Below are 24,710 nucleotides of genomic sequence, written 5' to 3'. Positions count from 1 at the left end.
CAAAAGCACCTCCAACTCAAAAAATATATTCCCTGCAGATACAAGTTTACTCATAACTCTGTTCTCGACAACATTCTCTTCATCCTATTTTTAACTTTCATCTTGTTTTCTCAAATAGATAGCCCAGCTTGTGTCATATAAATCCAACTCTAGAATATTAAATCACGTGACACTGAATTAGTTATGGGTGTTTCAGGCTCTGACCAATGCCTAGATTTTATATTATACAGCTGAGCTACCTAGTGGGTTGTAGGTGGATGCCTCGTGAATTTATGAACAATGAGGTTGTGAGGGGGGGGGGGGGGGAATCTGTTACATTGGTGAGACTCTGATTGCATTTTCATTCAGGGCTGAAAAACAGGGCAATCTGTAGTTTTCCCACCCATCAGAAGCCAGTAAAAACCAGTAAAGCCTGCAAATGACACCCGTATTCGTTCAAGTTGGCAATGTATACTTCAAAATGGTGTAACCTCCCCGCGCCCCTCCACCAACAACCAATACATCAGTTTCCAAACAGCATAGTTTTCTGAAGAAGAGCCGTACCAGACTCGAAATGTCAACTCTATTTCTCTATACAGCTGGTGACCATCCTGCTGAGTTTCTCCAGCTCTTCCTGGGTACGTTACTATTTTCTTATGGTTGTGTTTTCTCTTGGAGGTGTAAAACAGGTGAGATATTGTCAGGGAGGTTACTGGGGGCCTTCCAAAGCAAGGGAGACACTTCTCCCTTTGCAGCAGTCTGCATCGCCTGACTTTGTAGAGGGAAGCTGCTACCTTCCCTGCCCTGGAGTCTCCATCCCCTCTCTCATTCCTTGCTGCAGGACATTTCCTGAGATCCTGACCTGTTTACTGACGCTGCCCTCCATGCTCCAACCTTTCCGTTGGCCTGGATCAGATTGGCAGCTGAGCAACGGCACACAGATGAGGTCCTGATTCTAACAGAAGCCTACCAAATGCAGTTTTGCACTTTCCTCAACAGTTGAGGTAAAAGTCAAGTGTCAAGTGCTTTAATGCTGTCAAGTGTTTTTTTTTGTTTTATTGCAAATTGACTTTCCCCAAAAGTGAAATGTTGTAGTGTTGGAAAACATAAATTTGTGCACTGTGTTGTGCTATTCGAAATTTCCAGCTTAGGCTTAATATGCAAGAGTATGGAGTTGGGTTTTGAAGCTGCAACCTTCTGAATGAGGTGTAAGAGTTACCACAGAGCCCTGAATGACATGGTAACAGTGACCACACACTTCATGGGTGCCATTATGATTCTTGCTGATAGTGGCTCAGAAATTGTCAGGTAAGACAGGTTTTAGACATGGAGATCCCACAGCTGCTCCCTTGCCTGAACTTCCATATTTCTGTATTTGTAAACTTCCCTTCTTATCCTTTCTTGCTGGAGAAAGGAAACTGTTGATGTATTTAGGAATTTTGACTTTGCGGGAAGTTAAACTCAGAAGTGATAATGTAACAGGCAGCTGAATCAAACTTGTTAGTTTTACTAAAGTTACATTTACCCCCATTATACGGGAACTGCACAATGTATATGGAATTCTAAAATCAGTCATTTTCTTCATTAGAGTGCATTTAGATAAAGTGCTTTTTTTCCTTCCTACAGTGTGGAAACAGGCCATTGGGCCCAACAAGTGCACACTGACCCTTCAAAGAGTAACCCACCCAGGCCCACTTCCCTACCCTATTACTTTTCCCTTGACTAATGCATCTAACCTACACACCCCTGATGGGCAATTTAGCGTGCCCAATTCACCTAACCGGCACATCTTTGGACTGTAGGAGGAACCAGAGCACCTGGAGGAAACCCTCACAGATACGGGGAGAATATGAAATCTCCACAGTGACAGTTGCCCGAGGCTGGAATCAAACCCAGGTCCCTGGCGCTGTGAGGCAGCAGTGCTAACCACTGAGCCACCGTGCCGCTTTATTAGCTGTAAGGTGCTGTGAGATATTCTGGAGGTTGTGGAAGGGGCTCACTTAAGTCTTTCTTGTTACTAATTTCCAGTGATAAAGGCCTGATTTTCTTTATGCTGACGTACTGGATTAGCTTAAGTTGCAAGCTGCCCACTATTTTCTTGCCAGAAGAACTGAATCTGGAGATGAACATAAGCCTTGGTAATGGCCACAACAATATCATCTTTTAAAGGATTACCCAAAGTACGTTGATCGTACTGGAAAGTATAGGGCAGACACAAAATCCATCTTTAGCATCAACTATTTGAAGTGAATTGATATATTTTAAAAATGTGCTTCACCATGATGATGTGTTGCTTCTAATTGTAATTTTAACATCCAAACTTGTGCAGCACTCACCTCACGCTATGTACTGTTAAAATAATCTGACAAGTAATTTATGATTGTTGATACTTATATTACGTGACTGCTTCTACAAATACCATTGAGGCTCACAGAGGTGTTTGTGAATTGTGCAACTGGTTCTCACGTAGCACAACCGCGCCTTGTTTGCCTTTTGCTTGTTCCCTCAAGATTTGGTGTTGAGTTCCGCAGTGCTTTCTGTCTTTTTTTTCTGTGATTTTTCTCCTGTATTTCTTCAGGCTATAAATGAAACAGAACTGTACATTGGCCCACCACTCCCCGACAACCTCCCCTCCCCCCCAAAAAAACAACGATGGTTTAAATAAGCAACAAAAACTGACTTGACTGAGGTACCCTTAAAAACATAGGAGAAAGTGAGGACTGCAGATGCTGGAGATCAGAGCTTAAAAATGTGTTGCTGGAAAAGCGCAGCAGGTCAGGCAGCATCCAAGGAGCAGGAGAATCGACGTTTCAGGCATAAGCCCTTCTTCAGGAATTCCTGAAGAAGAGCTTATGCCCGAAACGTCAATTCTCCTTCTCCTTGGATGCTGCCTGACCTGCTGCGCTTTTCCAGCAACACATTCTTAAACCCTTAAAAACATGTCAATGTACCCTACAGAATTAAGAATAATTATGTAAAGCTTGACAAATATCAATGTTCTTCATTCTTCAGTAAGCAAGGATAAAGGGGAATGCTTACAAATATTGAAATTCAGCTAAGGGAGCAGATTTGTGAGTTCAGCGTCTTTAAAAAAAACTTTTCATCTGACAATTGCTCAGCCTCTTTTGAATACCACTCTGTGTCTTACAATCTTATACTCCACAACCACCTGATGAAGGAGCAGCACTCTGAAAACTAGTGCTTCCAAATAAACCTGGTGTGATTTTTAACTTTGTACACCCCAGTCCAACACCGGCATCTCCAAATCACTCTATTCTTGCCTTCCTTTCTAGTCCCAGGTAACTCGGGAAGACCTGCATACAGTTAAAATCAGAATCTGAGGTTAAAGCAGCTGCTAATGAGCAGTTTGTATAATTAAACAGCAGACCTTCCTGCCTGATGTGATTTTCTTATGTTCCAAATCACACACTCTGGTGAACATGGCAGCTTCAGCTATTTTGACTCAGTCTGCTTGCTCAGAAAACTGCCCAAATTGAACCAGTTGGGTTTAAACTCCCTAACACTAATGCTAACCCTATCTCACATCCCAAGTCCTTCAACATCCCCCACCCCGGCCACAACTCCTGGTTTACGAGCCCATTTCCCCCTGAACCAGGTCTATGCTAGGAGATTACGTTACACCAAATGGCCGTCAGAAATCCAACTACTTCCTTGGCCTTGTAAAACCTAGTTCTCCAGTCGCTTCCTACGTTAAGTTTTGATGATGCTTTAGCAAGGTTAATCAAGGTTAATCATAATAGACTGTGACATAAATTAATATGGTGACCCATTGAAATAGTGGCCTACATCTGGTGCCATATTTACTTGCCTGGCCCCCCTGGGATCAGACAAACGCAAGATAGGAGAAAGCATTTTATGGGGTCAATTCAGGAAGCGCAGAATAGGAATAGAAGCAGGTCATTATATAAATACCATCTGATAAATTGGAACCACTTCATTTCTCCTTGGTGTGCACTGCTGCTGTTGGAAAAGATGAGGTATGTCATTGGCAGATAGGGGGCACGCATTTCAAGTGAGGAGGGAAAGTTCAAAAGAGAGGAGAGGGTTAAGTTTTTTTACACAGAGAGTGGTAGGAGCATAGAAGACACTGCCAGGTGTTTTGGTGGAGGTGGATACGATAGGGGCGTTAAAGGGGCTTTTAGATAACCACATGAATATGCAAGGAATGGAGGGATATGGACCAAGGGCTATCAGAAGAGATTAGTTTAATTTGGCATCACGTCTGGCACAACACCATGGGCCGAAGGGCCTGTTCCTATGCTGTATTGTTCTGTGTTCCATAGGTATTCTATTTGTTATGTCTTAGTGATTTACCTATATGTTGGTAATCCTTCCCCTTCACTTGGTAAGGCACTGTTGCTGGGATTTACTGTTAGATACGGTCTCTAGCATGTCCACTAGACTGTGACCCTCCTTATCACTTCTCCTCCTGGCCCCCTTCTCTTCCTACCTGCACCAGGAGTTTCTCTTTGCCTCATTGGATGAAGGAGGCTCCTCTTTGAATTGCAAATTGTGAAAACAGGACAGTTGGGGGGGGGGCGGGGGGGGAAGCTCGAGATATGTATTTGTTATCTTTTCCATCCTGTCGACTCTGACAACCAGCCAGTACCAATTTCCACAGAGGACCCGAAAGAAGTTGCAGACTGCTTTTCCATGAAGAGAAGGTTGCTAAGGACAGTTAGGCCCAACTTTGAGAGGAGCCAGTGTCCCCATTATAGCCTGCCAACCGTTTATTAACTTGAGTCCCTCCTCTAATTCACAGAGTCATTGGTTCACAGATTCAATGTGCAGGAGGCCATTCAGCCTGTCACATCTGTGTTAGCTAGCTGAAAGAGTGAGCTTGTCTTCTTTTTACCCTAGTCCCACAAATTTGCCATTTAATGATCCTATTGTCTTTTGAAAGCCATGAATGAGCCTGTCAACAGTGCACTCAGGCAGTACATTCCAGACACTAACCACTCACTGCACAAGAACATTCACCCTCCTGACTCCTTTGATTCATTCACCACCATAACCTCTGGCTGTCAACTCTTAGCTTAGTGGGAACATTTTTCATCTTGACCTTTCATGGTTTTGAACAGTTCTATAAGATTTCATCTCAACCTTCCTTCTCTAAGGCAAACTGACCTCTCCAGTCATGTAACTGAAGTCCGTCATCCTGAGAAACTCTCTTGCAAATTTCTACATCCTTTCTGATGCCTTCAACTCCTTTTAAATTGTGGTGCCCAGACTGTACACTGTTGAGGCTGAAGCAGTGTTTTTTTTTCACAGGTTCCCTGGTACATCCTTGCTTTTGTACTCTATGTTTCTATTCATAAAGCCCCATATCCTTCTACTTTAATCCCCTACATTCTCAGGTCTACCTTGCTACCTTCAGAAAATGGAGGTGCCTTTGCTCCTGAACCAGCTTTACAATTGTACCTTTATTTTGTATTGCCTCTCATCAACCTTCCTCCCCAAATCTATCACGTCAGTACTTCCCTATGTTAAAAGGCCACCAGCATTCTCAAAGATCCATCCCACCCTAACAATGTTTTTCTACAACCTCTACCATCAGGGAGAAGGTACAGAAGCCAGGACACACACACACACACACAAACACACACACACACGCCGGTTTCGTAACAGTTTGTACCCTACTGTCGTTAGAATACTGAATGGACTCACAAACTCTTAACATTTGCCTGTACCTGTGTTTCTGTTTTTGCTGCTGTTTATCTATTATTTACTTATCTCTGTTACTTAACTTACACGTGACAATAAATTCAATTCAATTCAAATTCCATGTCTGCTCTCTCTACCAGCTCATTATCATCCCCTTAAAGTTATGCAGGTGTTGTTGACGAGGCTGGTGTTTATTTCCCATCCCTAATTTCCTTTGAGTCAACTGGCCCTTTAGACTACTTCAGAGGGCAATTAACAGTCAACCACATTACTGTAGGTCTGGAGTCACACGTAGGTCAGATCAGCTAAACACAGCAGATTTCCTTCCCTGAAGGACATCAGTTAGCTTCTCACTAATTCATAGTTCACAATAGTTCCAAGTTTTCTGTCATCCACGATTGTCGAAATTGTGCCCTCTACAGTATAAGTTCACGAGTGAAGCAGTGGTGCTGTAGACCCATACTTTATACCTTCCTCCTGTTCAAAAATACAATTGCTCATCATTACCATCAGTTTCCTGTCACACATCCGACTACATATCAATGCTGTCACTTGTCTGTTTTATTCTGTGGGCTTTAACTTTGCTGACAACCGTATTTTGTGCCACTTTATCAAATACCTTTGAAAAGTCTACGAACACCACATCAACAGGATTACCTCCAATAGCCTCCTTTATTACCTCAAACCTTCAATCAAATTAGTTAGACCCTGTGCTGGATTTCCCAAATTGACCTGTCTTTACCCAAACAATTTGTCTGACTTTGAGATTAAACTGGCTGATAGGGTGCAGTGAGTGTGTCCCTACTTCTGGACTAGAAGTTTCAAGTTCAAGTCCTACCTGTATGAAGGTACATCATAACACAGTGACTAAAAATATATTTGTTTTAAACTGTATTTCTTTACACCCCTGTTCCACATTTAAAATTCACCAGGGTTAAGGTCATCTCTTCAAGGCTGGTGAGGAACCTTGCAGTGCGTTGTCAAGGTTCATAACGTGGATGGGACCAAGGTAAAAGGTTAATTTATTTATTGTTATGTGTATCTTGTTACAAAATACAGTGAAAAGTGTTGTATAGTGCCACCACTCTCTGGCACCATCTTAAAATACAGAAAAATAAACAAAAACAAGGAATATAAAGGCAGAAAAATAAAGACATAAAGTGTCGTTCTTGTTAAGTGCTCCATCAGGGGCTAGGGGGGCACAAGACCGTTTCACCGTGTCACTGCCCCTGGAGTGAACATTGCTGAGGGCATGTGAGAGTTAGAGGCTAAACTAACACCCAGAACCACAAAACTGATAATCTCCCAATTATTACCAAAACTGTGAACAAATTTCTTATGGTAAATAAGTTCAGAAAGTTCAATGCACAGGGCTTAATGAGTGGCATGGGAGAAATAGGTTTTGATTCATGGGGCACTGGCACCAGTACTAGGGAAAGAGGGAACTGTACTATCGGGATAATTTTCACCTGAATCATGCTGAGAGTAGTGTCCTGCAAGTTCATAGAATTACAGAATTCTTACAGTGCAGAAGCAGACCATTCGGTCCATCGAGTCCACTCTGATCCTCCTAAGAACATCCCACCCACCCACTGACTCATCCTTTCTCTATCCCTGTAACCCCTGTATTTCCCATGGCTAATTTATCCAGCCTGCACACATTCCTGGATATTATGGGCAATTTTACCTTGGCCTATCGACCTGACCTGCACATCTTTGGAATGCAGGAGGAAACCCGAGCACCCCAGAGGAAACCCATGCAGACACTGGGAGAACGTGCACACAGACAGTCGCCCGAGGGTGGAATCGAACCCAGGGGTCCCTGGCGCTGTGAGGCAGTGATGATAACTGTGACACTGTGTTAGACTGGGGCTGAGCAGAGAGCTTTAAATGAAATAATGGAGGGAAGGTTCACATGAAGAAAGAATTGCAAAGTTAAAGAGAGCGCATCTGGGGCATGGGGTCAGTCAGCTAGATAACTGTAATGCAGAGTGACACCAATAGCAGGTTCAGGTTGCCACGTAAACCCTGCCCCCCTCAATCTCACCTCTCATCTGAGGTGAAAGGACCCTCCGGCTAAACCATCACCAGTTGTCTCTCGCTAATGAGACAGCAGCCCTGTGGTCCTCTGGGAGTAGGGTGACTTTACCTTTACATGGCAATATGGTGAAGATAACCATGCATCACAGGAAGAGACAAACTTCTCAGTTCATCAGCAAGAATGGTCAGGAAAGGGAAAAATGGTTTTTAACTGAATAGAAAGGGCGGAGGGTTCAGGTGAAAGAAGATTAAGATTCAAAAATAAAAGCATTAGGACAATAGAAAAAAAAACGTACAGCGGGTAAAAAGCTGAGTAGAACAGGAAGGGACAGAGAGATTAATGGTAATATTGCAAATGGAAAGTACGGTCCAATCTGTAGTGAAAAAATAAAATTGAAGTAATTTATCTGAATATGCACGGCCCATACAATAACCAGCAGCACAAGTTGTGATAAATGATATCGATCTAATCACTATTTCAGAATAATGGTTACAAGGTGACAAAGGTTTGGATATAATTATTCTAGTCTATAACATTTTAAAAAGATAGGAAGAATGGAAAAGAAGGTATGGCACTGTTAATGCAGGATCATGAGTGTAAAAGGATCTTACATCAGAAAATCAAAGTGGAAGCAAGATAGGTGGAAATACGGAATGCTGGGAGGAATAGTCTATAAGCCCTAAAAATAATTATACCATTGGATAGCACATAAAGCAAGAAATTTGTATTAAATTTAATGCAATCGCTGTGGAGGAATGTAATCTTCGTATAGACTGACACAATCAAATTGGCAAAGATAATGTGGAAGATTGGTTTATAGATTGCTGTCATTATTGTTCTGGGAGTAATATGTTGTACAACCAGCAAAAGATAGAGTAATTTTAAATCTACAATTGTACAATGATCAGCGATAATTAGTGCCATCATGGTAAATGATCCACTGGAAAACCATAATCAGGATTACTACTGAGTTCCATTTCAAATTTGAAAATGAGATACTCCAATCACAGACAGGATTCTTAAGTTACAGAGTCATAGAGATGTACAGCACGACACAGACCCTTCGGTCCAACTCATCCATGCCGACTAGATACCCAACCCAATCTAGTCCCACCTGCCATCACCCAGCCCATATCCCTCCAAATCCTTCCTATTCATATACCCATCCAAATGCCTTTTAAATGTTACAGTTGTACCAGTCTCCACCACTTCCTCTGGCAGCTCATTCCATACACGTACCTCCCTCTGCGTGAGAAAGTTGCCTTTTAGGTCCCTTTTATATCTTTCCCCTCTCACCCTAAACCTATGCCCTCTAGTTCTGGACTCCCCCACCCCAGGGAAAAGACTTTGTCTATTTATCCTATCCATGCCCCTCATGATTTTATAAAGTCACCCCTCAGCTTCTGGTGCTCCAGGGAAAACAGCCCCAGCTTGTTCAGCCTCTTCCTGGCGTTCAAATCCTCCAACCCTGGCAATATCCTTGTAAATCTTTTCTGAACCCTTTCAAGTTTCACAACATCCTTCTAATAGGAAGGAGACCAGAATTGCACACAATACTCTAACAGTGGTCTAACCAATGTCCCGTACAGCCGCAACATGAACTCCCAACTCCTGTACTCAGTATTCTGACCAATAAAGGAAAGCATACCAAATGCCCTCTTCACTATTCTATCTATCCACGACTCCACTTTCAAGGAGCTATGAACCTGCACTCCAAGGTCTCTTTGTTCAGCAACACTCCCTCAGACCTTACCATTAAGTGTATAAGTCCTGCTAAGATTTGCTTTCTCAAAATGCAGCACCTTGCAGTTATCTGAATTAAACTCCATCTGCCACTTCTCAGCCCATTGACCCATCTGATCAAGATCCCATTGGAATCTGAGGTAACCTTCTTCACTGTCCACTACACCTCCAATTTTGGTGTCATCTGCAAACTTTCTAACTATACCTCTTATGCTCACATTCAAATTATTTATATAAATGATGAAAAATAGTGGACCCAGCACTGATCCTGGTGACACTCCACTGGTCACAGGCCTCCAGTCTGAAAAACAATCCTCCACCACCACCCTCTGTCTTCTACCTTTGAGCCAGTTCTGTATCCAAATGGCTACTTCTCCTGATATTCCGTGAGATCTAACCTTGCTAACCAGTCTCCCATGGGGAACCTTGTTGAATGCCTTGCTGAAGTCATATAGATCATATCTACCACTCTGCCCTCATCAATCCTCTTTGTTTCTTCTTCAAAACACTCAATCAAGTTTGCGAGACATGATTTCCCATGCACAAAGCCATGTTGACTATCCCTAATCAGTCCTTGCCTTTCCAAATACATGTACATCCTATCTCTCAGGATTCCCTCCAACAACTTGCCCACCACCGACGTCAGGCTCACCGGTCTATAGTTCCCTGGCTTGTCCTTACCACCCTTCTTAAACAGTGGCACAACGTTAGCCAACCTCCAGTCTTCTGGCACCTCACCTGTGACTATCAATGATACAAATATTTCAATAAGAGGCCCAGCAATCACTTCCCAAGCCTCCCACGGAGTTGTAGGGTACACCAGATCAGGTCCTGGGGATTTGTCCACTTTTATGCATTTCAAGACATGCAGCACTTCCTCCTCTGTTGTATGGACATTTTTCAAGATGTCATGATCTATTTCCCTACAGTCTATATCTTCCATGTTCTTCTCCACATTAAATTCTGATGCAAAATAATTGTTTAGTATCTCCCCCATTTTCTGCAACTCCAAACAAAGGCCGCCTTGCTATCTTTGAGGGGCCCTATTCTCTCCCTAGATACAGTTTTGTCCTTAATGTATTTGTAAAGACCCTTTGGATTCTCCTTAATTCTATTTGCTGAAGCTATCTCATGTCCCCTTTTTGCCCTCCTGATTTCCCTCTGAAGTATACTCCTACTGCCTTTATACTCTAAGGATTCACTCAATCTATTCTGTCTATACCTGACATATGCTTTCTTCTTTTTCTTAACCAAACCCTCAATTTCTTTAGCCATCCAGCATTCCTTATACCTACAAGCCTTCCCTTTCACCCTGGCAGCAATATACTTTCTCTCAATTCTTGTTATCTCATTTCTGAAGGCTTCCCATTTCCCAGCCATCTTTTTACCTGCGAACATTTGCCCCCAGTCAGCTTTTGAAAGTTCTTGCCTTATACCAACAAAATTAGCCTTTCTTCAATTTAGAACTTCAACTTTTAGATCTGGTCTATCCTTTCCAAACATTCTTTTAAAACTAACAGAATTATGGTCGCTGGCCCCAAAGTGCTCCCCCACTGACACCTCAGTTACCTGCCCTGCCTTATTTCCCAAGAGTAGGTCAAGTTTTGCACCTTTTCTAGTAGGTACATCCACATACTGAATCAGAAGATGTTCTTGTGCACACTTAACAAATTCCTCTCCATCTAAACCCTTAACACTATGGCAGTCCCAGTCTACTTTTGGAAAGTTAAAATCCCCTTCCATAACCATCCTATTATTATTACAGATAACTGAGATCTCCTTACAAGTTTGTTTCTCAATTTCCCTCTGACTATTGAGGCGTCTATAATACAATCCCAATAAAGGTGTTCTTGGAAATTCCCCATTGCCTCTAACTGTCACTCCAACTAATCCATTCGATCTGACAGAATTTGCAACCAACAACATTTATTGCAGATATAATCTTCAGTAACCCTTAGACTGTCCCTAAACTCCCACATCCAACAAGAAGACCATATCATTCTACCAAGGGCCATTTTTGCTCCTTCACAATCTACAGACCAGAAAATAGCACCATCTTATTCCTCTACAAAACACTGCTCCAGGTTAAATTAATAGTTATGGCTTATATTTTAAGTTTAATCAAGAGACTTATCTCAATAAACATATAATCAAGAAAGAATCCACTCTACTCACTACTGCAGACTTATTGTAAGGCCATGCTTAGATATTCATTTCTGTTTCTGTGCTGTGACCTCTCCCAAACAGGTTTCTCCGAGATTAGTTGTGAATTTCACTTTTGTTAATTTTCCCAGATGCACTCCGATGTCCAGCAATACATGAATTCAAACAGCAAAGGCAGTAGCTGTGCAGGTTTACTGCTGTGTCAGTTTCTTTCTCTCTCTCTCTCTCTCTCTCTCTCTCTCTCTCCTGCACTGTCCTCACCATGTGCTTCCTTTGTCTGTTCCTCTCCCTTTTAAAACTGCTGTTGTTTTCACTTTTTGTTTCTCCAAAGTTCCAAAACAATGCAACAGCATATGAAACAGTAATTGCTGCTCCTGCAATTCAAGGAAATCACCTCCAGCACCTAAAATAACTGAAAAAAAGGTGCAGCTCTTACAGCCGGAAATATTTCCCGTCCTCCATCTTGGATTACCAATTTAAACAATGACAATTATACAGGTTTAGGAGAAGTGGGAGAAGGTTGATTAAAACTACGCTAAAAGATATGACAACAAGTAGGTAGTGTGAAATCTTCAAAAGAAATAATTCAAAGTGTTCAGAGAAAAAGATCCATCAGTGGCTTTGTACAGAGATTGAGGATCGTGTTAGATTACAAAAAGTGGTCTCCTACATTGTAAATAATAATTGTATATCTGTGTGTGTCTTAGAAACAAAGGACGAAGGTGAAGAGCCAGAGGTGGTGGTACATGTCGGCACAAATGATGTCGGGAAGAAGAGGAGGAACATACTACAGCGGGACTTCGGAGAACTAGGAAAAAGGCTGAAAAGCAGGACGTCCAGGGTGGTTATCTCTGGTTTGCTTCCAGTTCCTCGGGCTGGTGAGGCCAGAAACAGGGAGATAATGGACTTGAATGTGTGGCTGGGGAACTGGTGCAGGAAGCAAGGATTTAAATTCTTGGATCACTGGGGTATGTTTTGTGGTAAACATAAATTATACAAGAGAGACGGTTTGCACCTTAATAGGTTAGGGACCAGCATTCTGGCAGGCAGGTTTGCTACTGCAACTAAGTAGCAGGGGGGGAGTTTAAACTAAGTAGCGGGGGGGAGGGGACAAACTGGATGTTTAAAAAGGAAATTGAAGGGAAAGTTAGAATAAAGAAAGTCAAGAAAGACAACTGTATCAATGAAGCAGAAAACTCAAAAAGGGATCGTGCTGTAAGGTTGAGTGAAATGTGAGTTGATGGGAAGGGTGAGGGCAGTAACAAATTAAAAATACTATATATGAATGCACGAAGCATTAGAAATAAGATGGATGGGCTTGAGGCTCTTTTGGAAATTGGCAGATGCGATATTGTGGGGATAACTGAGACGTGGCTTCAAGTGGACAGGGCCTGGGAAATGAATATTCAAGGCTACACGTGCTTTCATAAGGACAGACTGATGGACAGAGGGGGTGGGGTGACCATGTTGGTAAGGGATGATATTCAGTCCCTTGCACAGGGGGGACCTAGAATCAGGGGATGTAGAGTCAGTGTGGATACAGCTGAGAAATTCTAAGGGTAAAAAGATCCTCTTGGGAGTTATCTACAGGCCCCCAAACAGTAGTCTGGATGTCAGATGTAAGTTGAATCAGGAGCTGAAATTGGCCTGTCGCAAAGATATTACTAAAGTTGTTATGGGGGATTTCAACATGCAGGTAGACTGGGAGAATCAGGATGGTATTGGACCTCAAGAAAGAGATTTTGTGGAGTGCTGGAGCCTACCAGGGAGAAGGCAATTCTGGATCTGGTATTGTGTAACGAACCAGAATTGATCAGGGACCTCGAAGTGAAGGAACCATTGGGAAGTAGTGACCATAATACAATAAGCTTCAATCTGCAATTTGAGAGGGAGAGGGTACAATCGGAAGTGACAATATTTCTGTTGAATAAAGGGAACTATGGAGCTATGAGGGAGGAGCTGGCCAAAGTTCAATGGTACAATACCTTAGCAGGGATGACAGTGGAGGAACAATGGCAGATATTTCTGTGTATAATGCAGAAGACGCAGGATCAGTTCATTCCAAAAAGGAAGAAAGATCCTAGGAGGAGGCATGGGTGGCCGTGGCTGACGAGGGAAGTTAAGAAACATATAAAGTTAAAAGAGAAAAAGATAAGTGGGAAAACGGAGGACTGGGAAGCTTTTAAAGAACAACAGAGGATTACTAAGAAGGAAATACGCAGAGAAAAATGAGGTACGAAGGTAAACTGGCCAAAAATATAAAGGAGGATAGTAAAAGCTTTTTTAGGTATGTGCAGGGGAAAAAAATGGTTAAGACTAAAATTGGGCCCTTGAAGACAGAAACAGGGGAATATATTACGGGGAACAAAGAAATGGTAGAAGAATTGACTTGGTACTTCAGATCTGTGTTCACTGGGGAAGACACAAGCAATCTCCCTGAGGTAACAGTAGGTGAAGGACCTGAACTGAAGGGAATTTATATTTGCCAGGATTTGGTGTTGGAGAGACTGTTAGATCTGAGGGGTGATAAGTCCCCGGGGCCAGATGGTCTACATCCCAGGGTACTGAAGGAGGTGGCTCGGGAAATCGTGGATGCGTTGGTGATTATTTTCCAGAGTTCGATAGATTCAGGATCAGTTCCTGCGGATTGGAGGGTGGCTAGTGTTGTACCACTTTTTAAGAAAGGTGGGAGAGAGAAAGCAGGAAATTATAGACCAGTTAGTCTGACCTCAGTGGTGGGAAAGATGCTGGAGTCTATTATAAAGGATGAAATTACGATACATCTGGATAGTAGTAACAGGATAGGTCGGAGTCAGCATGGTTTTATGAAGGGGAAATCATGCTTGACTAATCTTCTGGAATTTTTCAAGGATGTAACTCTGAAGATGGACGAGGTAGATCCAGTAGATGTAGTGTACCTGGGCTTTCAGAAAGCTTTTGATAAAGTCCCACATAGGAGGTTAGTGAGCAAAATTAGGGCACATGGTATTGGGAGCAAAGTACTAGCTTGGATTGAAAGTTGGTTGGCTGACAGGAAACAAAGAGTAGTGATAAACGGCTCCATTTCGGAATGGCAGGCAGTGACCAGTGGGGTACCGCAGGGATCATTACTGGGACCGCAGCTTTTTACAATATATGTTAATGATATAGAAGATGGTATTAGTAATAACATTAGCAAATTTGCTGATGATACTAAGCTGGGTGGCAGGGTGAAATGTGAGGAGGAGTTAGGAGATTACAGGGTGACCTGGACAGGTTAGGTGAGTGGTCAGATGCATGGCAGATGCAGTTTAATGTGGATAAATGTATGGTTATCCACTTTGGTGGCAAGAACAGGAAGGCAGATTACTACCTAAATGGAATCAATTTAGGTAAAGGGACAGTACAAAGAGATCTGGGTGTTCTTGTACACCAGTCAATGAAGGCAAGCATGCAGGTACAGCAGGTAGTGAAGGCGGCTAATAGCATGCTGGCCTTCATAACAAGAGGGATTGAGTACAGAAGCAAAGAGGTTCTTCTGCAGCTGTATAGCACCCTGGTGAGATCACACATGGAATACTGTATGCAATTCTGGTCCCCAAATTTGAGGAAAGACATTCTGTCTATTGAGGGAGTGCAGCGCAGGTTCACGAGGTCAATTCCTGGAATGGCGGGACTACCTTACACTGAAAGACTGGAGTGACTGGGCTTGTATACCCTTGAGTTTAGAAGACTGAGAGGGGATCTGATTGAGACATATAAGATTATTGAACGATTGGACACTCTGGAGGCAGGAAACATGTTTTCGCTGATGGTTGAGTGCCGAACCAGAGGACACAGCTTAAAAATATGGGGTAGGCCATTTAGGACAGAGATGAGGAGAAACTTCTTCACCCAGAGAGTGGTGGCTGTGTGGAATGCTCTGCCCCAGAGGGTAGTGGAGACCCAGTCTCTGGATTCATTTAAGAAAGAGTTGGGTAGAGCTCTCAAGGATAGTGGAATCAAAGGTTATGGAGATAAGGCAGGAACAGGATACTGATTAAGGATGATCAGCCATGATCATATTGAATGGTAGTGCAGGCTCAAAGGGCAGAATGGCCTACTCTTGCACCTATTGTCTATTGTCCACCAAACAGTTGATGAAGAAAAATAACAGAATGCATGTAGACTAACCTAGAACATAAAAAAAAGTTCATTATAAAGATAGTAGCTAAAGTACATGTTGATCCCTTAAAAGCAGAAGACTTTATGATGGGGAATGAGGAAATGGCAGAGATGCTGAAGAAAATGTTCTACGTTTGTCTTCACAATAGTTTAAAAAAAGTTAGATACCAGAACATATGAACTAGGAACAAGAGTAGGCCGTCTGGCCCCTCGAGCCTACTCCCCCATTCAATAAGATCATGGCTGATCTTTTTGTGGACTCAGCTCCACTTACCCACCCACTCACCACGACCCTTAATTCCTTTACTGTTCAAAAATCTATCTATCTTTGCCTTAAAAACATTCAATGAGGTCGACTCAACTGTTTCACTGGGTGTGTAATTCCACAGATTCACAACCCTTTGGGTGAAGAGGTTCCTCCTCAGCTCAGCCCAAAACCTGCTCCCTCTTATTTTGAGGCTATGTCCCCTCGTTCTAGTTTCACCCTCCAGTGGAAACACCCTCTCTGCTTCTAGCTTATCTACTCCCTTCATACTTTTATGTGTCTATAATATCCCCTTCCCATTTTTCTAAATTCCAATGAGCATAGTCCCAGACTACTCAATCTCTTCTCATAAGCCAATCCCCTCAACTCCAGCATCAACCTAGTAAGCATCCACTTCACCCTCTCCAGTGGCAGCACATCCTTTCTCTAGTAAGGAGATCAAAACTGGAAGCAGTATTCCAGATGTGGCCTCATCAGCAGGCTGTACAGCTTCAGCATAATCCTTGTTTTTAAACTCTATCCATCCCTCTAGCAATGAAGGACAATATTCCATTAGTCTTCTTAATTACTTGCTGCACCTGCAAACAAACCTACAATGATTCATGCACAAGGACACCCAGGTCCCTCTGCACAGCAGCATGCTGCAATTTTTCAACATTTAAATTTCACCACTGAAATAGAAGATAAACCAGTGGTTAATTTTAATGAGGGAATTAAGGTGATGGATTCTCAACAGAGAAAAAGTGCTGCTGAAACAAATGGGATTAAAATCAAATAATTCCCCAGGGCCGTGTAGCCTGATGTCTTCTCATGTTTCAGTTATGGCTGGTGCTGCTAATGCCATGCTTTCCCTGGCATGATGGTTGACTATCATTCTGCTGTTGATGGTGGCCACATGAATGATTCCATTTTGAGCTGTCTATCACATTGGACACCCCATACAGTACAAGGGGATGTACACAGTGTGAAGATAGGCCTCCACCTCCATAAAGACTTTGCAGTGGTCACTCCAGTCAATACTCTCATGGATGGATGTATCTGTTACAGACTGATTGGTGAGGACAAAGTCAAATAGGTTTTCTTCCACCTCGTGCTGCAGGTGCAGTTCGGCAGGTATCATTGTCAGGACTTGGCCACCTTAGTCAGTGTTACTGCTACTGAAACATTCCTGATTAGATTCCCTACTGTATGGAAACAGGCCCTTCAGCCCAACAAGTCCACATCGACCCACTGAAGTGTAACCCACCTAAACCCATTCCTCTACCCTATATTTTACCCCTAACACTATGGGCAATTTAACATGGCCAATTCACCTAACCTGCACATTTTTTGGACTGTGGGAGGTAACCGGAGCACCCGGAGGAAACCCACGCAGACACAGGAAGAATGTCTGTGTGGAGTTTGCACAGTCACCCAAGGGTGGAATCGAACCCAGGTCCCTGGCGCTGTGAGACAGCAGTGCTAACCACTGAGCCACCGTGCCGCCCTGATGGTGGAATTGCTTCTTCCAATGGTCCAATACAGAGGAATAATGATTCATCAACTAAGGGAAGCTGGCAGAATGTTATTAGCAGGATGGTCATGTTTGAGCTCACACAATGTGATTTAACAGAACCCGAACTCTTTTTAAGAAAAACCATGTCCATACCATTTCTGGCCTCACCTCAAGTGAGTCTGTTCTGTCTGAGTGCAGAGCATTCTCAGGGATGGTGATGAGGGAGTCAGGGACATTGACTCTGTTACATCTCACTGGAAACCAAGCACTGTTATTCCAGGAGTCAAAGTTTACTTTTTAAAGTATGCAGAATTTGCCAATTTACCTGGCTTTGAGACAGAAAGCACAGATACAGGCTTGCGTGAAGAACAAGAATTACTATTTCTTATAAATATTCTAGCTACAAGTAAACAACTATGAACCATCAGCACAACTCTACCGGTTAAACTGTAACCACCTTATAAACTCCCTCTCTCCACATGTACACACAGACTCAAGAACAGGGGTGTTTATGGGGAGAGAGACAAACCAGGAATGCAGTTCAGTGGCCTCTGTTCCCAGGATTTGCCAAGATGTTTCTTGTGCTGATCAGAAATTTAATTCCTGATCTTCCTTCTCCAGATGCTTCCACTTGTTTGTAGGAGGCACAAGGTAACAGATTCACAATTAGAAAAGTCTTTGACTTACTAATTTAACATCACAGCAACAACTGAAGAAAATCAATTTATTTTTCCTTCAGGCTTAAAGTGTTCTTTTTACTGCAGAGAACAGAGACAGACCCTGAGCCTGTAGAGATCTGATAGACTCTCCCGATCTTGGTCAGACCATCAAGCTCTTCAGCTACCTGGGAACCAATCATATTGTTGTAGTAGGCAGTAGGCCCTTGTCATCAATAACTGGCCTCCAATACACAGACTAATAAGTTACTTGCGTTAGCTGAATATCTATTTGTACACAGAGGTAGATAGGATAGTGAAGAAGGTGTTTGCTTTCCTTTATTGGTCAGAATATTGAGTACAGGAGTTGGGAGGTCATTGGTTAGATCACTGTTGGAATATTGCATCCAATTCTGGTCTCCTTCCGATTGGAAAGATGTTGTGAAACTTGAAAGGGTTCAAAAAAGATTTACAACAATGTTTCCAGGGTTGGAGGATTTGAGATATAGAGACTGAACAGGCTGGGGCTGTTTTCCTGGAGCATCAGAGGCTGAGGGGGTGACCTTATAGAGTTTATAAAATTATGAGGGACATGAATAGGATAAATAGACAAAGTATTTTCCCTGATGTGGGGGAGTCCAGAACTAGAGGGCATAGGTTTAGGGGGAGGAAGATATAAAAGAGACCTAAGGGGCAACCTTTTCACGCAGAGGGTGGTACGTGTATGGAATGAGCTGCCAGAGGAAGTGGTGGAGGCTAGTACAATTGCAACAATTAAAAGGCATTTGGATGGGCATATGAATAGGAAGGGTTTGGAGGGATATGGGCCAGATGCTGGTAGATGGGACTAGATTGGGTTGGGATATCTGGTCGGCATGGATGGGTTGGACTGAAGGGTCCATTTCCACGCTGTACATCTCTGTGACTCTATGACTCCAGCTCATTTGCAAACTATCCTCTACTGTTTGAACCAGCAGCTGTGTAAACTATAGTTACAATGAATAAGGTTTCTTGCTTTTAAAGACTGCAGAAATCCCTCATCAATTCTTGTTTTTCACACCAGTTCTTTTCCCATTTCCTAAACTGCAAGAAAGTGAGAACTGCAGATGCTGGAGATCAGAGCTGAAAAATGTGTTGCTGGAAAAGTGCAGCAGGTCAGGCAGCATCCAAGGAGCAGGAGAATCGGCATTCCTGAAGAAGGGCTTGTGCCCGAAACGTCGATTCTCCTGCTCCTTGGATGCTGCCTGACCTGCTGCGCTTTTCCAGCAACACATTTTTCATTTTCTAAACTGCGCAAAGATGAAAGGATATAATCTTCACAACTGAAATGTAGGACCCTGAGAGATTGTGCAACAGCCTGATCTCGCCAATGAAATGTAGACAGTATTGAGAAAAAGATGACAGTGTCATTTATGGAACAACTGGACTTGTTCTGCATGGAATTGGAAAGACTAAGTAGAAATTTTTGTTTAAAGTCAAATATTTTAGGAGAACAGATGAGTTTCACTGGCAGGAGAGTCAGGAACAAGAGAATGCAAACTTAAAGCAATTATCAAAAGAAAAACAGGTACAAGATATCTTGTGCATTGCAAGTTAAGGTGATCTGGAATATATCTCTTGCAAGGGTGGTTGAAGTGGTTTAACAAACAGCTTTCAAAGGCTATTGAAATACTTGAAGGAAATAAATTCAGGATTCTAGTGAAAAAGAAAAGGGTGGCGTGAATTGGATATCTCTTACTTGCACAAGCTTGGTGGACTTAAGACGACTTCTTCCATGCTGTTGAGACATTGTATTTTAAGAATTAGAATTCCTACAGTGTGGAAACAGGCCATTGGGCCCAGCATATCCTCACCGACCCTCCAAAGAGTAACCCACCCAGACCCATTCCCATATTACTCTACGTTTCCCCCTAATTAATGCACTTAATCTATACATCCCTGAACACTATGGGCAACTTAGCATGGCCATTTCACCTAATCTGTACATTTTTGGATTATGGGAGAAAACTGGAGCACCCAGAGGAAAGCCATGCAGAAACAGGGAGAATATGCAAACTCCACACAGACAGTCGCTTGAGGCTGGAATCGAACCCTGATGCTTTGAGACAGCAGTGCTAACCACCAAGCCACCGTGCTGCCCCAAATTGATTTTGTAAAAGTGATAGATCTCAATCTCAGAGTAATACAGAACAACCTTAGTTATCTGAAAATCAATTATCCAAAATTTCAGATTATCTGAACAAGATCTCAAGGGACCATAAAACCATTACATCAAAAAGAGGTGTTCCCGACGCTAGTGGGACAATTGCGATCGGAAAATCTGAGTGCATCAGCAAGGAGGGTGGTGAGTTGACTGCAAACAGCATGTGGGATTTTAAATGGTTTAATGTTTATGGAGCGGGGCGGGGATTGTGGTTGGAAGGATGGTCAGAAGAGCTTTTCAGTAATCAAATAAAATTGTAAATGAGGTGATAGGATTTCAATTGGTCTGAAATGGTGAGAGTGTTGTCAGAATTGCAATGAGAATTTTGAATGATCTGTTTCAATTGGAAAGCTGAAATGAAATCAGGATGAGTGGAGAGTTTGTATTGGGAGATAAAAAGGCTGGTTTTGGCATTTCCAGTGTTTTAATTGCAGGAAATTACGACCAAGCAAAATTGCCAAAAATATCCATATTTACTAAGTTGCAACTCATTTATAATAGTAAGTATTTAAAATTACTTCATGTCAAATACAATTATTTCAACTCTTATACCTGCTGTGAGGCATAATGTTGCGTCTAAAAATATATTCATCCAAGATTGATAAAATTGACGCCAACAATATACATTTAATGGATGCCTCATTTGAAGTGTACACAAAGCTGTGATTGGAGCAGTGAAGCAAAGAAACATAAGCACCTCAAGCAACAGCGACTGGATATTTTCTTCGAAAAACAATAACCAACCTCCACCTCAAATGAATTTTATTTACACAAAGTGATTTTATTTGTAAGATATGAATTTTTATTCATACGTAATTATGTTCAGTATAGCTTCCTCTGCTTACGATCAAATCAGTTATCCAAACAAAATACTCCCCGCCTGTCTTGTTTGAATAATCGAGGTTGTTCTGTAGTCACTATGACAAACTCAAAATAAAGAAAGGGTGAACAAAAACAAATTATGTGATAATCTGAAACAGTGCTGGAGGAACTCAGAGGGTCTGACAGCACCTATGGAGAAAGAAACAGAGTTAACATTTTGAGTCTCATATGACTCTGCTTCAGAACTGAAAGGGTTTGGCAAATTGGATTTTCTATGCTGTTGACAGAAGAGGAGGAGTGAATGGAACAGATTGTGTGGGCGTGAAGAGCAAAAGACAAAGGCAGTGCGCAAGGTGGTAAAGGAGAGTTTGAGATGTAAAATAGGTGTAAATGATAGACATGTAAAAGAGAAAATGAATAATTTACTATTTAAGAAAGTCTGGCTAATGCAAAACCACTACATATGGTCAGTAATCAACTTGCCATCTACTTTCCTTGAATGAAAGTGAAGTATTTGCCAAGACTGTAAATATAAATATAGCACGTACTTTGCGGACTAAGTAAAACTAAAATTTATGAAACTGTACATCTTAAACCTAAATGGAGAGGAACAGTTTAATTTACTTATAGTGCTTGTCTTGCCTTACCAATGACTGAGGCAACATGGGCAGCTGTCTGCTTTCTCCAGATCTGACTGGGTTAACTGATGCACGATGGATCCAATCCAAGACAGCAGCTTTAAGACTGATGTTTATCTGATGAATATGATCTTGGGTTGCACTGATCACTGATAGCCCACAGGTAGGAGAGTTTACAGCACGACACACACTGTCTGGTCAATGATAAATACTGTGACATGTCTTAATTAAAATTCCCTAAACTTAATTGGTGATTCACACTCCCTCTGTGACACAACCATGTGCAGTGATGTCTGGCAATTAATACTGTACTGAGGTCATGAAAATCAACCTCAGCTTTCTTGGGAGAGGATAGAGGCTATTCCTGGAGAGGTCCAAATCTCCCACTCCTATCAAGGATTCCTGCTAAGGCAGGAGGGAGGGAGAGTGGGCCTCCAATTCCGAACCTAGCCCACCGCTAAAGGTAGGTGAGGTACAGAGGAATTTATCCCTGAGGCTCCTCATCAGGGACAGTCACCTCAGTGAGGATGAGAGAGAGTCTCACACACACATGGGGTGAATGGGGAGATGGGGGCGCAGGGCAGGAATTTTGATTTTGTTTAGCACTTGCTTGGGTGGGGTGGGGGTGGAGATGGAAATGGTCTGGAGTTTCAAAATGAAGCTGCTGATCAGGTTTGACCACTCGCCCACCAACAACTTCACCAAAATGTTGCGCTGACATTGTTGAAACTGTGACAGTTAATATCAAACATGATCTTAACCCCATCAGCTCCCAAACACTGAGGGGAATGGGTGTGAGGGGGATGGGGAGGGGGAGGCATGGGGGGAAGGGGGTTGGGGGAATAAGGAGGTGGGGGGGATGAGGGGAGGGGGAGGTGGGGGGGGGATGAGGGGAGGGGGAGGTGGGGGGGGGATGAGGTGGGGGGGGGATGAGGGGAGGGGGAGGGAGAGGTGGGGGAGGGGGAGGGGGAGGGAGAGGTGGGGGAGGGGGAGGGGGAGGGGGAGGGGGAGGTTGGGGAGGGGGTGGGGGGGGATGAGGGGAGGGGGAGGTGGGGGGGATGAGGGGAGGGGGTGTGTGAGGGGGGGGAGGGGGTGTGTGAGGGGGGGGAGGGGGTGTGTGAGGGGGGGGAGGGGGTGTGTGAGGGGGGGGGAGGGGGTGTGTGAGGGGGGGAGGGGGTGTGTGGTGAGGGGGTGTGTGGTGAGGGGGAGTGGGGTGAGGGGGAGTGGGGTGAGGGGGTGAGGGGGAGGGGAGGGGGAGGGGTGTGAGGGAGAATGAGGGAGAGTGAGGGGGAGGGGTGTGAGGGAGAATGAGGGGGTGTGAGGGAGAATGAGGGGGAGGGGGTGTGAGGGGGTGGGGGTGGGGGAGGGGGTGTGAGGGGGAGGGGGAGGATCGGAAGCAGGAGGCAGCGCCGCCGCGGATTACGGGAAGGAGTCACCTACCTGCCCATAGACCGAGTGTAACATGGGGCTGAGGTTCCGCACTAGATGTGGGTCCACACCCACACACTGAGCCCTCGCCTTGCCGGGTTTGGACGGAGAAGGCGACGCCGAGCCCCCGGTCTCCAGTGGGCACTCCGGAGCGCTCCTCCTGGCCCGGGAATGTCCTGCTGCCGGCTCCCCGGGGGGTCGCTTACCCCCGCCGCCCGCCCGCTTCCTGCTCGCTCTGCCCTTGGCCGCGGTGCCGCCTCCCTTTGCCGATCCGCCCGCCGCCTCTTCCCAGGAGGGCTCGGGCTCGGGCTCGGCCTCGGTGTCCGGGCGGTGGCAGCAGCCCCTCCTGCGGGGAGCAGTCTCTATGTGATAGTCACCCCCTCTCCTGGTCCCACATTTCAGAAGCGAGGTCCTGGAATCGCTCTTGGCTATTGCAGAACTCATACCGTGCTGTTACTTTGTAATTCGTTACAATTTACAATATAACCTCAGCAATGCGAATGCAAGATGTTAGACTCTGCTGGATGATGAAGGGCACACTCAGAGAATGAATGTCCTTTATACACACACACACAAAATCTGCTTACATTTGGAACGCCCATCTGTCACAAACACAGTCCCTCCTTACTCTCCAAATTAAATCAGCACCTCTTCTCTCCCATGGCCCGCTTACATTACGTTTGACTGACACCCGGAATTTAAAAACAAATCAGACACTGGCACTTACGTAAAGGTTGGGATCACGTTCCCCCTCTGCTTTGGGTACCCATCGCAGATTAAAGTACTGGACCAATAGTCATATAAGTAGATTAAAGTCTGCTGCACATTCATCATTCAGAGAGTTTGATGAAAGACAGCCCTTGCTCCGGATAATTCTCTTTTTTTTTGCTCAAAACAACATTTCGAATGACAAAGGGAGGTTTGAATTGTCCAAAGTAACATGACACCTTTAGGTTAGTGCGGAAAGGTAACTGAACCGTCTTCTCTACGAAGCAACTCAAATCACCAGGATTGATCTTTCGCGTTTTTGCGAGATTTACCCGCCACACGCCATCCTGGACTTGGGGTCAGTGACTTCTCTGAGATGAGTCCAGTTCTGGTTGCCCAGGTACAGGAAGGATATTTTTAAGGTGGAGAGGGTTCAGAAGAGATTTACCGAGATGTTGCCGGGTGTGTTTGACTTATAAAGAAAAACTGGATAATGGAGTGTTAGCAATTGAGGTGACCTTATAGAAATTTATAAAACCACGAGGGGTATGGATAGGGTTAATAGGTGTCTTTTCCCTCAGATGGGGGATTCCAAGTCTAGCAGGCATTTTTTTTTAGCGAGGGAAGAGCGATTTAAGAAAGACATGAGGGGCAATTTTTTTATATGGAGGGTGGTTTGCGTGTGGAATGAACTTCCTGAGGAAGTGGTGTATGCAGGTACAATTACAATGTTTCAAACAC

General features: G+C 43.7%; 1 protein-coding gene across 1 annotated transcript in view; it reads right to left on the bottom strand.

Annotated features, from left to right (window-relative positions):
- LOC140487875 (calcium-binding protein 1-like) overlaps positions 1-23,915 on the bottom strand; it is a 121,064-nt gene extending 97,149 nt beyond the window's left edge. Inside the window, exon 1 of the mRNA XM_072587246.1 lies at positions 23,274-23,915. Coding sequence (XP_072443347.1) covers positions 23,274-23,705 — 432 coding nt within the window. The 5' untranslated portion in view covers positions 23,706-23,915. The remainder of the gene's footprint in view (positions 1-23,273) is intronic.
- Between the last annotated feature and the right edge of the window lie 795 nt (positions 23,916-24,710).

The sequence above is a fragment of the Chiloscyllium punctatum genome, chromosome 17, assembly GCF_047496795.1.
Source record: "Chiloscyllium punctatum isolate Juve2018m chromosome 17, sChiPun1.3, whole genome shotgun sequence".
Classification (NCBI taxonomy): Eukaryota; Metazoa; Chordata; class Chondrichthyes; order Orectolobiformes; family Hemiscylliidae; genus Chiloscyllium; species Chiloscyllium punctatum.
The sequence above is the reverse complement of the archived record's forward strand: the minus strand, read 5'-3'. Positions and strand labels throughout refer to the sequence as shown.